This window comes from Clytia hemisphaerica, unplaced genomic scaffold (assembly GCF_902728285.1).
Source record: "Clytia hemisphaerica strain Z4C2 unplaced genomic scaffold, Clytia hemisphaerica genome assembly, whole genome shotgun sequence".
In the NCBI taxonomy this organism is placed as follows: Eukaryota; Metazoa; Cnidaria; class Hydrozoa; order Leptothecata; family Clytiidae; genus Clytia; species Clytia hemisphaerica.
In genome coordinates, this window is record NW_027103994.1 from 1,167,952 (window position 1) to 1,189,148 (window position 21,197).

Sequence of the window (21,197 nt, forward strand, 5' to 3'; positions counted from 1 at the left end):
TGTAAAGTAAGTAAAATCCCCTAATTCAACCACCCATCAACTCTAATGCCACATGGTGGTTTAGATTTACTATATAGGGAGCGAATAACTTCAATGTCACAAATATTAAAAATATTTATTTTTCATGGTTCTGGCAAAGGGGTTGTATAATAGAGCTGGTTAATCCAAGGTAAGATCCTATAAAATCAAGTCAGGTCTAAAATCTAAGCTAAGAATTGCGAAGCGATCGAGGGATCGCAAGTTGCTAGCTAAAGGTTATGAAAGGACACTCCAATCAATTCATGAAATTTTCAAAATTAAAGCAAAACAAAGAGTAATTGAAAAGTCAAGTTATTTTCTCCATATATTTCTGTTACTAAAAATAATAATGCCCAATTAATATTTACAAATTCTGGTTGGTTATAATATTATCTGGTGAAAGGCTTTAAAGAGATTTAACTGTTAGTGTTATGCCTTTAGTGCAGTTCAACCATCAAGATATAGACGAGGGCGAGGGTCGTATCTTATATGCGTGATACTCATCATCAGAATTCGAAACAAAAGTATGAAGGAAAACAAAGGAAAGAAGTCAGACGCACATCTAAAGCATCAATTTTACTTGTCTAGGAAAGGTTAAAGATTCCTCTCTAGCCTTCGGTTATATCTGATTGAATTCGACAGCAGAAAAGGAACAAAAGGAACTTAATCTTTTTAGGATCCATGGCTGTTCTACACAAATATTTCTTTTGGAATTCTTGATGACGTAATCATAACTATTATGAACGATCGATTTTATCTTAAGAAATAAATACTATAATAAATGGATACTAAAAATCTGCCAGTAATGCAAAAAAAGGTCAAAAATGCAGAAAAAAAACTGAAAATCTGAAAATTGATTTCAAACATAAGAGTCAATAAAAAGGGGTAATAATGACCCACCCACAAACATAAGATACCCATTACAAAGTTATACACCCAAAATATTAGTTGCAGATAGAAAACTTAGTGCAATTTTGCCGGCAGCCGAATTTCAAATAACCATGGTCATTTGTTACGTCAGCCGACAAGCCTAATGTTGAGAATCCCAAATGCATTAATCTACCCATAAATATATTCCAATCGAAAACCGAACTTGCATTGTCTCTTCCAGCCTCTCCCTCTACTCCTGGATTCCATTATGGTCTAGTCTTCTGGGCTTGTTTGGAAGCAAACTTAATCACTCTGTTAGGTCCAATCTCTGAAACGTAAATTTCATTATCATCCTTGCTGACTGCCAAATCATGAGGACGTCCGAAGCCCTGAAAGGGAAGATAGAAACATTAAATTAAAGATAAAACTATAAGATACGATCAAATCTCTTTTCATAACTAATTTGAAAAAATCTTACAGCAGGAGGCTTCCAAGTTGTGATAAATGATTTGGATTTCAAATGGTAAGTGTATCCTGATGTCTTCTTTGGGTCTACATAATTAGTCGTTACAGCGTGCAGGACATTATCTAAAAACACGAAAAGATTCTTCATTCAGCTGTGATAAGGATCTCTAAGTTTTACAGGTTACTTTAAGTTTCAGCGTATCTCTTTTGAGTAAATGAACGAACGAACGAACGAACGAACGAACGAACGAACGAACGAACGAACGAACGAACGAACGAACGAACGAACGAACGAACGAACGAACGAAACGAACGAACGAACGAACGAACGAACGAACGAACGAACGAACGAACGAACGAACGAACGAACGAACGAACGGTGAATGTAAGTAGAGAGTTCTTATGGTAGTTTTGAATAACTGAAGATTTATATTTGCACCTTTCTTATTGACAGCTACAGCGTATACTGCTTCTTTAAATGCAATCTGCCAAACGTAGTCACCATCTTGGGAGTTGAAAACCAGGACTCGATTATTTTCTCGATCAGCGACGTACAGGCGATTGTTTTCTTCATCGAAAGCCAAACTGTGTACGATCCGCATGGAAGGTGGATTCAAATGACCTAAAGAGTAAGCATTGAAAAACTTGATTCGCTATCAGTAGATTTATGACTGAAGCTACGCCACAACGATTTGGGTACGATGTCACAGGAAGATGTCAAATACCTGTCGAATTGGGATCTCGACCTCCTGGATGAAAGTCAAAATTGAGCCTCACTATATTACTCCGCCTTAATAGAAGGTTTGCTTTGTGTATGTTAACTTAGTTACCTAACGAATGATTAAAATGACATATATTAGTATCTATACTCTCTAACCAGGATGCAAAGAAAAAAAACTCACTGATTGATTTGGGCGATATTTCCATCAGCATTTTGGAGCCAGTTTTATCGAACTTCACAACTCGTTGATTACAATACCTGGAAAGAGAAACAAATTGGTGCAAACAGATTTACAATGCTGAGAATTGAGAGAACAGAATTGACTTAACAAATTGACTAAAACATCATGTTCGAAACCAAGAACAATGAAGGGTTGTCTATATAAAGGATTTATGATACTTCAAAATTAGCAACGAAAATATTTTCCAATGAAGCATCCAGATAAAGATGTTGGATTTAGAAGATCATCAAAAAGATGGTATCCATCCAGCTGGCATTGATTCTGATATGAAATGTTGTCGAAATACCTTGCTTTCCTCAAGTTCAATTGAGAATAGAAGGTCAATAATAGAATGAAGGTAACAAATAGTTTACCCGTCTGAGACAAAGAATTCTCCGGTTTCTTGGACAACAACGACATCGGTTGGTTTACAAAAATGTTTGCCATCATCTCCTGGTACAAACCGTTCACCGACCACCAACAATACTTTCCCTTCTGGTGATAACTTGAACACCTGCGAAATAAAACAAAGGAAAGAATTTTGAATTCATGATATGCACCACTGCAACGACTTCACGAAATTATGCAACTTTTCTGTTTTTGTTCCACCCAATACATCACTTTTTCTTTTTTTCAAGTGACGTATTGGGTGGAAAATTTTAAAAGTTCTCAGAAGACTCTCCAGTGGTGCATATTATGAATTGTATTAAATGTCATTACTTCGTAGCTTCAAACTTTCAAATATTCTTTGATTTCAAATGCGCGTTCATGCCCCAACTAAGAAAAAAATGCCAGTCTTGACGTAGTTTTTGTTTATGATGATAACTTCGCAAAAATGAATTGTACCTGGTGGGCTCCGACATCAGTTAACCAGATGTTTCCCGATTGGTCCAACGTGATGCCGTGTGGCATGTAGAATCTATGATTGAAAATAAAATACTTTGTCGATAAGAGAATTATCACCGTAGAATTAAGCACGCAATCAAAATATCTTTTAGATGATTTCCGATTATTTTCACTGGAAATCTTCGTGATTTCCTAACATAAATATTTGTGATTTGGTTCCAGTTAACCAGGGTCGAAGGGCGTTATACGTTACCAGCCCTTTTTACGCCGGCCCGTATTTAGCGATGGTCCTTTTTACGCCGGTCCTTAGTACGCAAAAGCTCAATCTCTTCCATTTTTAACCCAGCCCTCATTTAATTCCGATCCCTTACGCCCGGCCTAAAAAATAATGACGAAAAATTAACGTAAATAAAGGCACCGGCGTAAAAAGGGTCGATAAAGTACTATAAAAGAAATTTAACATTGGCATATGCTTTCAACTACTATGTACGAGAGTGTATCCCACGTTTATCGCCTCTACGGCAATGAATTTTGAAATAAGCCGTAGATATTGGGTTTGTGTACAGACAAGCTTCCAACAGGTAGATTCGAAGTCGTCCAACCCTTATTTATTAGAAGGTATTCTCATTCCGCTTTTAAAAATGTTTCATAGACTTACAAATGAGCACCCATGGATTTGACGAATTCACCAGTGTGGCGATCCAACCACACCAATGTGTCATCAGAAATTGGTTCCTGAAGAGCTGACGCCAACTTGTTTTGAGCATCAAAAGAACTAATGAAAAATAGGAGAATCATTAGAAAATTTTGTAAGTTAAGGCTCGATGGAGGCTCGAGGGAAAGGCTCGAATCCGGTTCGAAGACCCGGTAGGGCTTAACGTAATAACATACTTTGAAGTTTAGGAGAAAAAGTTGTTTTTGTTGTTGGTTGTTTTTGGATAATTCAAATTAAGTTACGTTAAACGTTAAAAGTTACATGTAAAAGAATTTTTCATTTAAAGTTCTCACTTTTGATCCCACACAGTAAATTGCACTAAAATGAGCTCAGGTGTAGTAAAATAGTTTTTTTCTAAGTTCTCACTTTTGATCCCACTTTCGTCCACCACGATGGAAAATGATCACGTGATCCTTGTTCACTTCGACGCCGGCAATTTGACCAACTTGACCAGCTTTCAAACCTTTAGGCCAACCATCAACCTCTTTGAATGAATGTTCTGAAATGGAAGAAGATCTCAAGGATATCAATAGTTAACTGTAATTAACTGTATCTTCTGTAAATAAATGACGAACATTTGCAAAGGAATTGTAAATATATGGGGCTGGAAATGACCATAAAAAGTTAAGGGCTACATATATTACACAATAAATTATCCGGGATTATTATCCATATAGCGGTCATTAAGTAAGCCATTAAAGATTCGAACGGCGGGCGGTATTGAAAGGTTCTATGACTCAAATAGTCATACCCGCGCTGAGAAAACTAAGGCGTCGCGCTTCAGAGGGCTGAAATATCATTAATCGCCCTGGTTATAGGGCGATAACGTCATTTGCGGCCCGCTCGGAACTTTATCGAAGTCGTTGCATTGAAGCGAAAAGACTAAACTAACGTCAGAAAAAAACACTTTTTGGTCATTTGCGGCCCGCTCGCAAGGGTACTCAAAACTTGTTAAAGTCATTGCATTGAAGCGAAAACACTTGGCTGACGCTAGAAAAAAACGTTGTTTGAATGTCCGATATGAATAATAATAGTAATAGCGTTAAGCTTTCGTTCGCTGTTGTCATTAATTCTGCCCTTGCAGTTTGATTATTAGCCCTCTAGTGCCATTTGCGCCCTCCGCTTCGCGTCGGGCCCAAATGACACTCTCGGGCTAATAATCAAACTGTGCGGGCAGAAAATAACAACAACGACCTCAAACTGAACGCTATTGTTATAATATATTGATAGTACATTGCTGCATACCAGCAATATATTGAAAAGGTGTCCGCAATATATTGTCAGCTCGATTTGCAATATTGTGGGATTGTTTACAGAAAGAAAATTTATTTTTATAACAGAACTTCATTGTCGAATATTGCTCACCAATATATTGTGTAGTCTAAGTAGCCCTTTAAATATCATAAGTAAGTTTGATAAGGAAGTGCATTTTATCAAAAATAAGTGCACACAATAAAGATACAAAGAAAACACGAACAAACAAGGGTTTAAATTTTTAAATAGGTTATTATTTTTACAGTTTAAATGATTGGTTAAGAATTATTATTATAATTATTAATTACACTACTGACTTAAAATCAACTAAATTATCAATTTATGTAATTATTATGTTTTATGACACCTTTGGGTTTTAATTTCCTTTTAGCTTGAAGTTGCGCCATCTTCTGTTTAAACCGTTTTTCTGAAATGAATATTCAATTATGGAATAAAATGAAAATTCAAAACAAAATATACAGAAGCTAAAAATTTGAGTCCCATGGTAGAAGCTCTTAGCCCTGGTTGCATATTGTAGAATGGAATCAGTATGTTATTATATAGGTTTATCACCTTAAAAATAATCATCAAAATATTTAACATTCAGGGCCCACGCCACCGGGGGAAGGGGGGGGGCATTTTTGCAAAGTAAAAATTTTTGGTTGCGCCTCCTTTGTCTCTATATTCATTGCCCCCTCCCCCACTTTCATGACGTGGGCCCTGTCATTAGCTGTACAATGTGTGAAAATAGCCTAATGCAAGTTGTCTCTCAATTTTGATTCCACCCATCCATTTATGGATTGATCTTAGTAAAACATACCACTTAAAACCAGATAGGTGCCAGAAAATCATTGTAAAGAAAAAACTTTCCATAGAACATACCGTGAAGATACATCGATCCTTTGCGTTCCATTTCAGCTAGAGTGACGTCAGAATCGTCTGGGTAACTGAATGAATCCGTGGTCTGCATGCACCCTGGGTTTTGATCACCATAATCTGCCTTGTAGAACATCATGATGTAGAAATTACACATTTCATCTTTGTGTGTGGCACTAAAGTGGAGAAGAAAATAAGAAAAATATAATCTATGCAAAAGTCATCACAATCAACTCTCTCTGAATCGAACCTCTACTGTCCGAATCTTTTTTATAATTCGAGCTAAAATATTAGTCTTCTCGATTACAAATTAGTATAAAATATTTCTGTAATTCGAATCTTTCTCTAATTCGAAGAAATTTCTTGGTCCCTCGAAGATCGAATTAATTTAAGAGTGAGTCAACTGTATCACACTACCGAATAGGCAGCAATAACAATAAGCCGAGACAAATAATGTAATATTGAAATGTCAAGTAAAACAAGCAATGTTACGTCCATTCATCAGGCTTTTACCATATACCATCCATTTTCGTTCCAAGGGGGTAAGCTTTGATATGTGGCGGAATTCCATAGGGCGATACAAAAATCTGTAGAAAATAACTGGAATTCCATGGGGGTAGATTTATAAATCCTACTAAAATTCACAATTCCAGAGGGGTTTAAACCTGAAATTGCCTCGAATTCCAGGGGGTTACAGCATTTCCAGCCACAGAGGGATGGACCTCCTCAACAGGGGTATACAGTTTTTTCAGGAAAAACCCATTGTCCGTTATACTAAAATCTGAAAATATGGGGGAAAATTTTACAAATGAGTGTTACCCAATATTAGTGACTGTATCCCTTGACGTTGAGTTAAAAGTACATCTTCCAATCTGAAATACAAAATACAAAACATAGGATACCATACAACAAACTCATTAGTGGGCATTTCCAAAAATCTATTTTCTTGGGGAATATAGTCAGAAGGAAGAATCATAAATCACAGTTCAAATAGAATCTTATAGAAAAAGATCTGAAACAAGTTAAAAAACTTAATTTCTTAATTAATAGACACTTTCATAAATTACGTCACGAACATCACTTGCCTCGTATTCAAACAATTACAATGGTGATTATGTCCCTTGAGACATAAAATAATTTTTTTATGAATAGAAAGTAGTTTCAATAAAATCCGCCGGGAGTTAATCACCATGGCAATAATTTCAAAACGAGGCAAGTTTTCTGCAAGATTCTATGAAAAGAAATTCCTCCATACCACATCATCTCCATCTTTAATGTCCAAATCATTGTCCACTTTGTAAAATGCCTGAAATTATAATAATAAATAACAGCTTTTTAATGTCAGATTGTAATTGTAAGTTAACACAGATGCTTTTTCGCCATAGAATGTACCTCGAGTATAAGAACTTTTTTACATTATTTCATGTTTTTTTCAATGCAACTAAGAATTATTGGACGCGTTCGGCAGTCACACCTCACTAGTTTTGGATTGAATATGTTGAGTAGGGAACTAGTACCATATAGCACTCAAGAGGCGATATATGACTTTACAAATAATGGGCTTTACAACCTCATTGGCAATAGTTTCGTTAACACTAATTTTATCACCGAGCAAATTGTTCGTCACTTTTGACGACGAATTTTCCGATTGGTTGCATATTGTAAATGAAGACATAAACGAAACATTACTGATATGTTTAAAACGATTTGTTTTTGAAGAAACAAAGCATCACCTGTGGTCTTTGAGGATCTCCTCGCCCAATGAGTGTGTATTTGCCATTTCGTACGCGATAGGCAGTGATAACAGCACCTAAAGTAGAAAAAATGTACTATCATTCTCAATGATTGAAATGGAAAAGAAGTTAATTAAATTCATAACTTTGTTTTGATTTCAATTTCAATTGTAGATTTCCAAATTGCAGCAATAGTTCTATTTCAACCAATTTAAGGAATTCATCTCCCGTTTGGACTTAAACAGCAAGAAACGAGGTTTTTCGATCTTTGATGCAACTTCTTGGGAAAGATAACTATATAGCTGAGATCAGGATGTTTCAAAGTACCTTGTACCAAAAATTAAATATCTGCAAAGAATAGAAAGTTCATTTTTTCTTTTCCATTGTTCATTTTCATTTTCTTTTTCTTTTCAACGGTATATGTTAGGGAGCATTGGTTGGAAAACGGCAAACCATACAAAGATTAGTGCACACTTAATGTGAATGAACTTTAGTCATCATTAAAAGTTATTTAATTGATTAAATTCACATCGCATAAGAACTCACCTAGCTTATGAGCATGTACACGAAACCTGAAAGGATAAATCTTCATCTGTTTGGAACTTTTATAACCACACTCCATATCCATATGAAATTCTGAAATTATAAAAAGAAATTCAACAGCTTGATCATACATTCCAGGAAATGTATCTATTGTTATTGAAAACTCTTTTTTTAGATCCATTAAAGATCTGAGATGTAAATTGATTCTAGACAAAAATTACCATTGATTCATAGACCTCTTGTTTGGAAATTAGTTATGGCTCACAAAAAGTTTTCGAAAAGAAATTCATGCAAATGAAAATCACTCACTGTCTTTATGCGGTGGAATAGGTGGCCATCCAGCAGCAAGCAGGTAGATACCAGCAAAATATGATGGCCTGAAAAATGAACATAAAAGAAAAGAGTTTCAAAGCCATCGAAAGAATTTACAAGCTGAACAATTTAAGCTGTATGATAATATATGTCTCACCTCTGCAAAGATCCTAAGATATCTAAAAATTGTCATCAATCACAGCCAGCAATTTAGATTTTGTTACTTAAAAGTTGGCACATGACTTCATTCGAAATAACAATAAAAAATTATATTGTGCGGGAATTATCAAGGACTGTTCACGCAAAATAAAGCACTGAGTAATGGCGGTAATACATACTTCTGTGTAGTTGTGGTGTAAATCAAACCAGAATGATCTTTAGTCTTTCCATCTAAAATCATAAAACACTATTAGTTAATACCAAGTAGCTTCCCTTCAGATTTCATTTTTCCTGACATGTAATTGAAAAATCTGCTTTTGAAAGCACTATAAATTAATGTGAAGGTAAACAAATCGAAGTTTATTTAGCATGTACCACTGCTACCTGAAAAATTATGTAATCACAAAAATTATAACAGCGTGTTTTTTCCTTATAAGAAGTATGGCTAAAGAAAACTCTCTCTGTAATAGATTTTGAGCCTTGCCATTCAGGTCATATATGAAGAATAAATACCTTTGAAGCTGTCAACATTGAGGTAATGAACTTGTAAAACCAAATATTTCACAGGAGATTTTCCACCAACATGAAACGCAACATCTGATAAAAAGATAAAATACAAGAAGGTTTTTAAATGCGGATTGGTTACCTCACATTAATTTTATTTCATAAAATCTCCGTCGATTTAAGATTGGATAATCGAGACTAATCTCTATAACCTCCATCAGCCTTGATCGTTTCTTTTCGCAAACCACAAAGAAGGAAGCAGATGTACCTCAAAACTAAATCAACAAAAATCAAAGCTGGGAATCTAACCTAATCCAGCTTAATCATACAAATCGATCAATAGCTCTGAGTTAAGCATGGTGGAACCAACTGAGGAGGCATTGACAGAGGCTACAAACCCTGTCATTGACCCAGAAGACACTGAGCCCTCTGGAGAAAAACTACCTCTACAGGAAGATGAAGCTCCTTCAAAAGCCATTTCTTTTAAAAGAAGAAGGTTGGAACCAGAAGCTGAGGACGCCATATACGATTGGCAACTGCAAGAGGAAATGAAATTACGCTCGCAAGTTTTTTTCTACAATTTGTAAAGGAGAAGGAACTTAAAGACAGTGTCTCCAAGAACAATCCTATCCCTAAAATTTTTTTGTACAAGGCGCCAAAAATGGACGAACACTTTAGAGAATTAGTACTAGTAATCTCATGGTTATGAGGGAAATTCGGTATAAATTTCCCAAGGGTAATTTATCCAGAATTTCACGAAAACAAGCATGAGATTCCTGGTTAATCTCATGGTTTGGATTGAAATTCTGAAAATTCTGGAGGACGTCAATTTAAAGGAATAGTGTATTGCTACAGTTGAACTCGACAGCAAAGAAACTCGCTCATGTTTTTCCCGCAAAAAGTAAAACTACCCGAGTGAGTATTTCCCGTCAAGGGCGCGAGAAAACCGAACGAGATTCTAGTCTTGCTCAAAAAACGAGCTAGAAGAAAATGGCGACTGGAAAATCTTTATTGAGAAAAACTGTAATGTTTACGAGATCTTTATTGATCATTTTGTGGCTGAGCAGTGTTAATATTAACTGAAATAGGTCATATTATTATTGAACTATCATTATGGAAAGTTTCAAAGCATATTTTTCAGTGATGCTCGAGATTCGGCTGGATATGATTTTTAATGTGAAACTTTTAAGTGTCAAGCAAATAGGTAAAGCACCAAAATCATAAAGTGTTTTTATTCAACTATCTTTGTGCAAAGTTTCAATGTTTATTTTTCTATGATGCTGAAGATACAAGAAGATATTTAATATCAAGATTGAATTCTTTTGCTAACCAATTTATACAGAACTATCTCTTCTCTTGCTTTCAGTTAAATAACAATGTAGTCAATTTTGAACACTCAAGAGGAGAAAGAGATTTCTATTTTCTCTCGAAAGTGTGCATATGGATCTGAGAAGTGAAATGAAACTCATCAACAAGACAAGAAAGACTTGTTCATCTCTCGAAAGTGTGCATAATATATGGATCTGAGAAGTGAATGAAACTCATCAAGACAAGAAAGTCTTGTTCAAAGAAGATTTTCATGGTTCGTACTTCAAAATATGGGACATTTTTGTTCATCCAATGACTTGAAAAATCAACTCTGGAGACTGTAGTCTACATAACTTCAGAATACTTCGATAGAATCATGGAACGCGGATATTATTTTCTCGATAAAAGCACTGTATCATGTCATGAGATTTTGCACGAACCAAATAAAATGAAGCGAAAAGTAACTCTACGATGAACGAAAAACTCTGGTTCTGAGCATCATATTGTACTGATTTGGAATTTTATGAAATAATGTTGAGGAAGTAGCAGTAGGACACATTGATTTGATTAAATTTAAAATCCTGTAACTATCATTGAAAATTAAGATCAAACCATCGATCAAGGGACTTTGTCTTCTTGTGCTTCTGGCATGGTTCGACTCTGAAGCTACATATCTCTGCATCCTTTTTGAAAGTCCTCGTACATGCTATGATTTGGGAACAGTTGAACATATTTTTCATGTACCAGTTTGTTTCGTTATGGATGGACATAGCTGCATTTTTTACAGTGGTATGGATATGCTGCTGTAAGAAGAACTGTTTACATTCTATTTACGTTGTTAACTTGAGTGAATGTGGAATATTGTGACTGGTGTTGTATGAAGTGACGATAAATACATAAAACTCAATGATAAAATTTTAAGATATTAAAACATTTTCTGCTAAAAAAAGGAAGTATTTTTTCACCAACAGTTTTGATAAAATTTTATTTTCTAGGTAACTTTTTTCCCTATGAAGTGCTACTGTGTGAAAAACTCTGAGGGTGCTTTAATTGAGAATTTTTTTTTGAAGGGAAAGAAATATTTTGGAAGGCAACTTCAAAGAGGAGGTCATATTATTATTCAAATACTTTTGCATCACTCTTGATAAAAGTGAAGCCATAAAGAATTTGTAAATACTTATATAGTTTTCAAAATCCAAATGTATATACAGGAATTTTGTAATGTGATGTTATTATTTTCAAAAAATGTTTTATGCATTATTTACTATTTGTTATTTTGTTCATCTGCTCTTGATGAAACACAAAGAACACAGGAAAACAAAAAAGAACTGTTTATATCTTCTCATCTCACAATCTCTTTGTGTATAGAAAAACTCATGTGTAGTATTTACATTTGTGAATCAATTTTGGCATAGCAAAACAAAAAATTTCCTTCATATAAGTATGATACAAGACAGAAGAAATTACACGAAAGATTTTTCATTCCCCTCCCAACTTTTTTATGTCGCAAAGTATTTTTCGGTTTGTTTACATTACGAAAACGAAAGTGAAATCCCGTTCGACCAATCAAATTGTAAACTTTTATCGCGCTCGACCAATCAAATTCCAGACACGTGACCATAATATTTTGATTTGCGTAGCAATACACTATTCCTTTAAATCTGAAATTTTAAAAAGAGGTCTCAAAAAAGTCATAGAAATGCGAATTGAGTTTTAATTGGATAGTATTCCATTTACTTAAGCCTTCAAAGTTAGTAAGAAATTCGAAAAAGGTGATGAATTTCCAAACGATGGAAATTTCACTTTTGCGGAAAATTACAAAATCTAGGAGGGAAATTACAAAAGCTAGGAGGAAAATTGCAAAAGCTAGGAGGGAAATTACAAGTTCACAGGAAATTACAAGTTCACAGGAAATTACAAATTAACGTAAGCAAAAACGTCAATCGAATTTCAATCAACCATGAGATTAATGGAGGAACGACGTCGAAGGGGAGAGATAGAGCTTGACCACATTTTTGAGAGTGTTCAGAGTCGGATCTTGCAAGTAATGGGTCCATTGGCAAAGGTTTGGTTTATCTTGGAAGAAGTTTTTCAAACCAAGTCCTTTGAAGAAGTGGACATGGCAGAACTCCTGGATTACATTGACAGTACCATCCTGTTAACCGGTCAGGCTTTCAACTCTGTTTCTCATCGGAGAAGATTGAATATTCTCAAAGCAGTTGGCACTGAGAACACTAAAGCAAAAGCCACTTTGAAGGAACATTGTGAGTTATTGAATGGTTCAGATAAGGAACTGTTTGGTGAAACCTTCAGAAAGCATGCTATCGAAATTGCAAAAGCCAAGAAGAAGTCGAGAGAGGTTTACGAAGATAAAGACCCTCGCAGAGGCTCGAGTCGTGGAAACAGACGGCCCAATCATGGGGGCCCCTCATTTAGGAAGTTTCAAAATGGGGGGCGAAGCTACGAGGACAACTCCGAGACTTCATCAACATCAAATTCAAGACCATCAAGTAGAAGATTTGGTTGGTCAGGACGACGAGGTGCATCCAACTATCAGAATAATAAATTCAAACGATTCAACAAGGCTCCATGTCAAGGAACAAACATCGGTAAGAGCCACTCACTTGTTAAAAAGGAGGGCATCTTTCACCAATATGGCTTCAGAAAATTTTCCAGAAATATTTCCACTAACCCAGCTAAAAAGGGTACATCCAATGATTCGAAAACTGTTCCCAAAACACCTAGTAGGGAATTTCCCTTTTGCAGGAAGGTTAAAAAAATATGTTGTCACTCAATGGGAAAAATTAACAAGCAACCCAGAAATTTTGAATTGGGTCAAAGGTTTAAAATAAAAATAGACTTCTTAGAACAACCTTTTCAAAGAAAACTTCCTCATCAGGCAAAAATGTCCAAGGAGGAGAAGGATCTAGTGGATCTAGAGGTGGAAGCCATGTTAAAGAAAGGTGCAATCCGAAAAGTTCAGGATCAGAAGGGTCAACTCTTGAGCAATATTTTCTTAGTGACCAAGAAAACGGGGGGCAACAAACCTGTCATAAATTTGAAACATCTGAATGCCTTCATCCCCTACCTTCACTTCAAAATGGAGGGTTTACATTTGCTAAAAGATCTGTTGAAAGAGGGAGATTATTTATGCAAGATCGATTTGAAGGACGCTTATTACAGCGTCCCTCTTCACCACAGTCAGAGAAAATACATTCAGTTTCGTTGGGAAGGGCAGCTATACGAGTTCTTATGCCTATGCTTTGGCCTGGGACCTGCCCCACGAATTTTTACAAAATTGCTGAAAATTCCAATAGCTCTTTTGAGGAGGATAAATATCAGGCTCGTCATATATCTAGACGACATCCTTTTGATGGCACAATCCATTTCAGAATTGGAAATGGCAAGAGATACTCTGATTTTTCTCTTTCAACACCTGGGATTTGTCATAAACTTGAAGAAATCTGTTCTAACCCCATGTCAAAAGACAGAATTTTTGAGAAATTAGACAATCTCAAACAGAAATGTTACAAGCTGATCGAACATCCTCAAACTACTCTAGGGGAAATGGCCAGTCTCTTGGGCCATCTTTGCTCAACAGCTCAAGCTGTTCTTCCAGCTTTTCTTCAGATGCGATATCTTCAGCATCAGTACATCCGGATGACCAAACTGAGTCAGGATCCACAGTTTTCATATGCTCTGAACGAAAACAGTGTGCAGGAGCTGGAATGGTGGATGAACAATCTACAACTTTACAATGGGAGGTCCCTGTTGAAACCCTCCAGAAAAATAGTAATCTTCAGCATCAGTACATCCGGATGACCAAACTGAGTCAGGATCCACAGTTTTCATATGCTCTGAACGAAAACAGTGTGCAGGAGCTGGAATGGTGGATGAACAATCTACAACTTTACAATGGGAGGTCCCTGTTGAAACCCTCCAGAAAAATAGTAATCCAGACGGATGCCTCAAAGAAGGGTTGGGGCGCTTTTTTTCAGAACCAGAGGACAGGGGGGCACTGGACTCTTCTAGAGAGTGGGAGACACATAAATGTGCTCGAACTGAAGGCCATTCACCTCGCCTCGTTAACTTATCACAAAATGTTCACATTGAAGAATGCACACTTTCAAACGGACAACATGTCAGCCCTAGCATACCTTGTGAAGATGGGGGGGACAAGGAACCAGGAGATGGTTTCATTGTCCAAAGAGATATGGGAGTTAGCACTGAACCAAGGGTTCACGATTACAGCAAAATACCTCCCGGGGATTTACAACTTTGTATCAGACTGGGAATCCAGAAATTTCCACGATTCCAGCGAATGGCAACTAGACAAGAGAGTTTTTCAAAAAATTTGTCAGGGTCTAGGGATCCCAGCATTAGATCTTTTTGCATCAAGGGCCTGCACCAGCTTCAGCTCTACGTAGCTTGGAAACCAGATCCAATGAGTCAGGCAGTAGATGCATTCCAATTGAATTGGAAAGACCGAGGGCTAACATATGCATTCCAACCGTTTTGTCTCATAGGGAGAACACTGACAAAGCTGAAGTCAGAACAGGCAACTCAAATTTTGGTGACCCCACATTGGCCAGCAAACGTAGCGTAGTTTGCGTAGCAAACCCTATTCTAATAAGCCCAAGGCCGTTTTTGTTGGCAAACCCTCAGGGGCAAGAACATCCTTTGGTAGAGAACCAAACGTTGAGTCTAGTGGCATGGAAAGTGTCAGGAAAGGCCTTCTTGCAGAGGGCATATCAACAAGGGCTTCAGACCTTATCATCAAGACCAGGCGAGATGGTACTGGAGCTAATTATGAATCGGCCTGAGGCAAATGGGTTCGCTGGTGTGGTGAAAGAAAGGCTAATCCCAATGAATGTGATCTAAACTTAGTGTTGGATTATTTAGCAAGCTTGCATGAGAAGGGTATGAATATAGAACGATAAACTGTCATAGATCCGCTATTTCTGCCTATCATGGGAAGGTTGATGGTTTTGATGTTGGAAAACATCCTAAGGTTTGTTCCCTCTTGACAGGAGTTTTCAATCAGAGGCCCCCTAAGCCTAGGTATCTTTTTGTCTGGGATGTGGACCAAATGTTAGGTTATCTGGAAAGTCTACCTGAGAATGAGACTTTGTCAGACCAGCTATTGAACCTGAAGTTAACAGCACTCTTGTTTTTGACTTCATCTGGACGGTGTCATGAAATTTGTTATTTGGACATTAGATATAAGGTGAAGACATCAAACTCATTCAAGTTTTACTTCAGTAAAGTCACTAAGTCTTGGATACAGGGAAAACCTCCTCCTGTCTTAGAGTTTAAGGCATTTTCTAGCATGAAAAGGATGTGTGTGGTTTCTTGCTTATCAGATTATCTGGAGAGGACTAAGGAATGGAGAGGAGATGGACAGAAAAACCAACTTCTACTCAGTCATTTGAAATCAAATCTTCCACCATTTCAAATTGGGTGAAGAAAGTGCTGAGCCTCTCTGGGATTGATGTCTCTAAATATAAAGCCCACTCTTGCATGTCTGCATCAACTTCAAAAGCCAAAGTTTTGGGCTTGTCAATGAAAGATATTTTAAAACGAGGACAGTGGTCAAATAAGTCAACTTGGCAAAGATTCTATAATAAGGAGATAGAGGAGGAACCCCGACTGGATATCATTTTTGAAGGGAGGTATAAGGCTTTGAACCAAGGCTGATGGAGGTCTGGGTTCCAAGGTTATAGAGATTAGTCTCGATATTCCAATCTTAAATCGACGGAGATTTTATGAAATAAAATTATGTAAGGGCGCGAAGCACCCGAAATATAATTAAGATTTTATGAATAAAATCGAAGTACGATTTGAGATTGTCCCACCCTCCAGCCCCAAAAACATGCGTTGATTTTGCATTTTATTTTCATTTTATTATTGCTGATTCTTTTTCTTATTCTACAGGAAGCAGATGAAGACGCACTCTCAATTGACATATTGAAGGTTTATTGTCTCAGAAATATATTCCACTGAATGTTATTCTTTTTAACCTACATGTCTCTTTATTGTCTCAATATCTAGAGGTTTTGTTTTGATCCTTTTTCTTGTCCGAGTGATTCTCTTTCAGTCTGAAATCCAAGGTTACACGCGATTAGTCTCGATTATCCAATCTTAAATCGTACTTCGGTTTCATTTATAAAATCGTAATTATATTTCAGGTGCTTCGCGCCCTTACATAATTAGCTAATTATAACTGTTAAACAAAATTTTAGCCATGGTAATTTTCAAAACCCTGCCTTTCCAATTAGGCGTTAATAATTGGCTGGAATCATTTTTTCTGCATAAATACTTGATTAGTATATGTAATCACATGATAACGAGTGCAATTCAAATATAATTGCACAAGTGATTTTTTTGTTATTAATTTCCCGAAAATTCAAAACAAAAAAATCACGAGTGCAATTTTCGAATTGTACAGTTAATATGTGATTACGAGTTAATCGCACAATGGCTTTCACTACTTTTTCCCAGTTAGGAAAGTAAATTACAGAAATTACACTGAGAGTTTTATATTTTTCTCTTTTCTTTATGTCTTTCTTTTATTGTTGTTTCAGGGTGGGGGGGGGGGGTCCGTAGTAATAGTAAAATCTCAGACATAATGACGTTTACTACGGTGGTGGTGTGACGAAAAATCGAAAAAAACTTTTACTACCCAGGGTAGTTAAACTGGTAAAATTAGCAAATTTTAGCTATACTTTTGTAATTTTCTTAATTTTTTGGATGACTTTTCCGAAAAAATCTGAAAATCTTTATAATTTGAAGAAATTTTCTGTTGGAAAGTTGTTTGCTGCAAACAAAAAATTCTCAAAACTTTTTGTCAATATAAAAAAGACTTTAATTCTAAGGGCAAAACATTAATCTTTGCACTAAGTGACAAATGTGTCACAGAAATAATCATTTATTAGCTTTTTTTGTAAAATCAGTCCGAAAAGCAACCAAAAAATAGGTGGTCTCCATGACAAATTGTCCCAAAAACTTTTACTACCAGGGTAGTAAAATACCTCTTCCAAGAGTCTGGGTGGTGGTATGTAAAAATTCGTAAAAATCCTTTTACTGCTCATATATGTCTGAGATTTTACTACCGACCCCCCCCCTGGTTGTTTATAGATTTTCTTTCTCACAAAATAAATTTCGAATGCAATTATAACGTTCGATGCAAAAAATGTAAGAAAAAACATTAAAATCAATTTTATAAACATTGGCGCGGCATTGGAGAGTGTGATTAACGATTAATTGCTCTCTTTAAGGCGTGCCAAATAAGAAAAAATAACCAATCGTGCGATTAGTTGTATAAGTGTAATAAAGATAAAGAGCACTCAGGATGGACAAAACATGTAATTCCACTTTCTTACCTTTAGGCATTTCCAAAGAAGGTGCATTCTTTCCCCAAGCATACTTGATCATTTGCATTCCACTCTTACAGACTGGAGCCATTTCTCTACATCCCCTGTTTAATATAAACAAAAATAAAAAATATTATGATCTGATATTTCGGAAATCCATTTTAAAAATCAAACCAACGGACGTATGAATGAATAGGGCTTAATTCATAGGACCTCCAGGTATGTCAAAAAAGGAAGGCTTGTCAGTTCTCTCTTACCAAACTTTGTCTTTTTGAAATGGTTCGTCACAACTGAACAGTAACATATGATGTGCAACTTTCATATCTGCTAATGGTTCGAATTTTGCTGAAAGATAATGAAAAGAGTATCAAGAATATCAAGTGTTTTTCATAAAACAGCCTAGATTCTGAGGAGAAAGTCAAAATAAAAAGAAAGAACTGTATCCCTGTAACACTTTTGAAAGACAAAGATATAATTTGAAGTTTGAAAAAATTGGATAAAGTGGATAATAACATGCCAATATACTAACTGATGTACTGGTCATCATCCGACATCTTTTGCGCATAACATAAATAGGTATCAGGCTAAACAAAAAAAACACAAAATACATCGATAAAATAGCTACTGAATTTTAAATTTTGAGCAATGCGATAATTAAAAAATTTGGCAATACATCACACAAGTTTAAGCAAGAATGACAGTATGAAAAATAAATGATTACACATAGAAATATTTTGAATTTTCTTGAAATTAGTAAGAGAAGAGATAGACAACAATTATGTTTACTTACCTTTTGTGGAGAAACCCCTGGCATCAGCAGTTTATGTTTTTCTACATCTGGCTTTTTAATATTGGACTTTTCTTGAGCTGACGGTATGTGTTGTTGTTCAACAACTGATGCAGCATGGTGTAATCCATTTTCCTCTTTTCGTGCTTCAAGTATGTCTGACAAAATATTCATAAATTTGTTTCTGGTACTACTGAAGTCGTTTCTTTTTTGTGTGTAGTCATTGTTGTATCGTTGGTAATCATAGTCATAGGAATCCTGTCTGCTATCACGAAATCTTTCTTGATTTATAAGATTTGCTAAATAGTCTCTATTACTGTCATCCAAATAGTATCGGCAATTTGTTGAAACAACAAATAAAAGTAACAGGAGGCAAGAATGCCTCATTTTTTGTTGTAAACTCTTTCTATTTAATTCTACTTTTCTGAAAGATAATAATGATCAGTTATGGATGGTTATGGAGTTACATAAAAAGAGAAAATTTGAAATAAATAAGTGAGGTTATTCATAATTTCATTAAAAAAAAAAATCAATATGATTGAAACATTTACTATATCCTGAGTAGGGAATGGATCCAATTCATTACAAATAGGACTGAGCAAGAAAGGAGTTCCAGCTGTTCTTGAATTAGATTTCATAAAGGGTAAACTAATCAAAGCAATAATGACTGGATTCCCAAAGGTGCTTAGTCTAAGATTTAGATCTTCCAGCCCCTCCCTTATTGTATTTTTTCAAAAGAGCCTATTTTTGGGTATTTTCATCACATTGGGCGCATTCCATAAAATTTCCATACATGGGTGGACGAACCTTTTCAAGTCAAAAAGCATTTCTTGGAAATGTGTGGATATCTCCTGGAAAATGACAAAATTTGGGAAAAAACCCTCAGAAAATTTTCTTTTCATACCTTAAAGTGACAGTGGACAAGAACTAAAATCGATCTTTACTCTTTTATCCTTTGGAAATTTGAAAAACACTCTTTTAGACCCTTTGGAAATTCTGTTAAAATACCTCCTTGAAATGTTTGTACGGATATCCTGTATGTTGAAAGGTGAAAAAGAATGCGGCTATTATATTTTGATTTTTTCTGACATGTTTCGGACATGTTTCGAAAGTTGACCACCCTCTCCCCCCTTGTACGCTCTCGTACGCTTTGGCATCACCCCCCTTTCGCGTACGTACGCTTTTGAAATGACCCCCTCCCCTCAAAGTCTATACAAAGGTAAATTAGGAGATTTTGAGAAAAATTAAAATAAGTTCAACTTCTGTTTGTCTTTGTTGATGATATACAGTAATCAGAAATTTCGTCATATTGAAAAAATGTCAAAGCGTACGTACCTTTCTACCTGACCTCTCCCTCCCCCTCGTACGCTTTTGGTAGTACCCTCGTACGCTTTTGGTAGTACCCTCCCCCTCCCCCTCAGAGCGTACGTACTTTTTGAATGGTCCCCAATCCTTTAATAAATAAATAAATTTAAGAATACAGTCTACCTTGTTTACAAAGGAACATTTGGCAAGTTCCTGTATGCAGCCGTAATCAAAATAATCATAACAACACTCATTAAAAAATAGCCTTCGTGTCTTTTCTCACTTTTTTTACTAGCCTAGACGATGTAGCAAACAAAGTAAGTATAAGCACACTGTGCTTTTAATTGGCACAAAGTCTTTTTCACGTCGGAAATTTTTTTTCAAACTTTCAGCAATGATTGACTGTTATAATGAAAATTATCCAGCGCATTATTTATCTTCTTACCTTCTTCATCTTCATTGAAGCACTCAAGGTTTACTGAAGTTAAGCACATAGAAATTCTTATAATTATTGATATTCACTTTAAAATAACGTTCGTTTTGCGCTGAGGTGGAGTGCGTGGTGTAACTTGTGCGGCAACTAACTTATGTTGGAGGATCATATTGGGCGTTTTGGCGATGCCACCCTCGAAGCAGCGGGCGCCGCTGTCTTTCCACAACTTTTTCCACCATTTTAGATGGCCTTAACAATAGATCCAAAAGGGCACCATAATATTGGAAGATAATTTGTTTTGGTCTCCAGCTTTGGGAAGTAGCAATGTTTTTGGTTGTTTTCAATGGGAAATAGTAAAAAACTTAAGTTTACAAGTGTCATTTAGTGTCGGGCCACGTGATTATTATTTTCTTGAGAGCGGTCCGAACATGGCCCGCACAGACCGGAAAGTTTCTAAGATCCTATGTGTAATTTGAGGACTTCATGTTTTATATATTTTAATCTATTGTTTAGCAATTGATGTTGAAAATCTTCATTGATATCATTACTGTAATTTAACTATTTATTTTTAATGTTCAATGTTTTGAGAGTCTAAATACCCAAAGGTTTTTTGTTTTCAATGGATAAAAGTGGTAAAATGGCAACTTTCTTTACACTGAAGGTTCAGGCCGATGTGGTTTTATTTTTTTATGGTCCGAACATGGCCTGAACATGCCTGAACATGTTCGGGCCATGCTGTGGGTTGTGTTATCTGA

General features: G+C 35.9%; 1 protein-coding gene across 2 annotated transcripts; it reads right to left on the reverse strand.

Annotated features, from left to right (window-relative positions):
- Window positions 1-325: 325 nt before the first annotated feature.
- On the reverse strand, window positions 326-19,128 carry LOC136811259 (peptidyl-glycine alpha-amidating monooxygenase B-like). Of its 2 annotated transcripts, XM_067067872.1 has the most exons (21): window positions 18,708-19,128; window positions 18,447-18,501; window positions 18,175-18,262; window positions 17,927-18,021; window positions 9,246-9,329; window positions 8,912-8,963; window positions 8,571-8,638; window positions 8,265-8,354; window positions 7,719-7,795; window positions 7,241-7,291; window positions 6,805-6,857; window positions 5,992-6,161; window positions 5,477-5,536; window positions 4,222-4,354; window positions 3,799-3,915; window positions 3,141-3,213; window positions 2,669-2,808; window positions 2,256-2,332; window positions 1,793-1,975; window positions 1,367-1,476; window positions 326-1,277 (listed from the first exon to the last, which is right to left on the reverse strand). In XM_067067872.1, exons 1-21 carry the CDS (start codon window positions 19,089-19,091, stop codon window positions 1,155-1,157), a joined length of 2,283 nt encoding a protein of 760 aa, XP_066923973.1. In that variant the 5' UTR covers window positions 19,092-19,128; the 3' UTR covers window positions 326-1,154. The 2 variants fall into 2 exon arrangements, with proteins under 2 accessions (XP_066923973.1, XP_066923974.1); XM_067067873.1 differs by lacking the exon at window positions 5,477-5,536.
- Window positions 19,129-21,197: the final 2,069 nt, after the last annotated feature.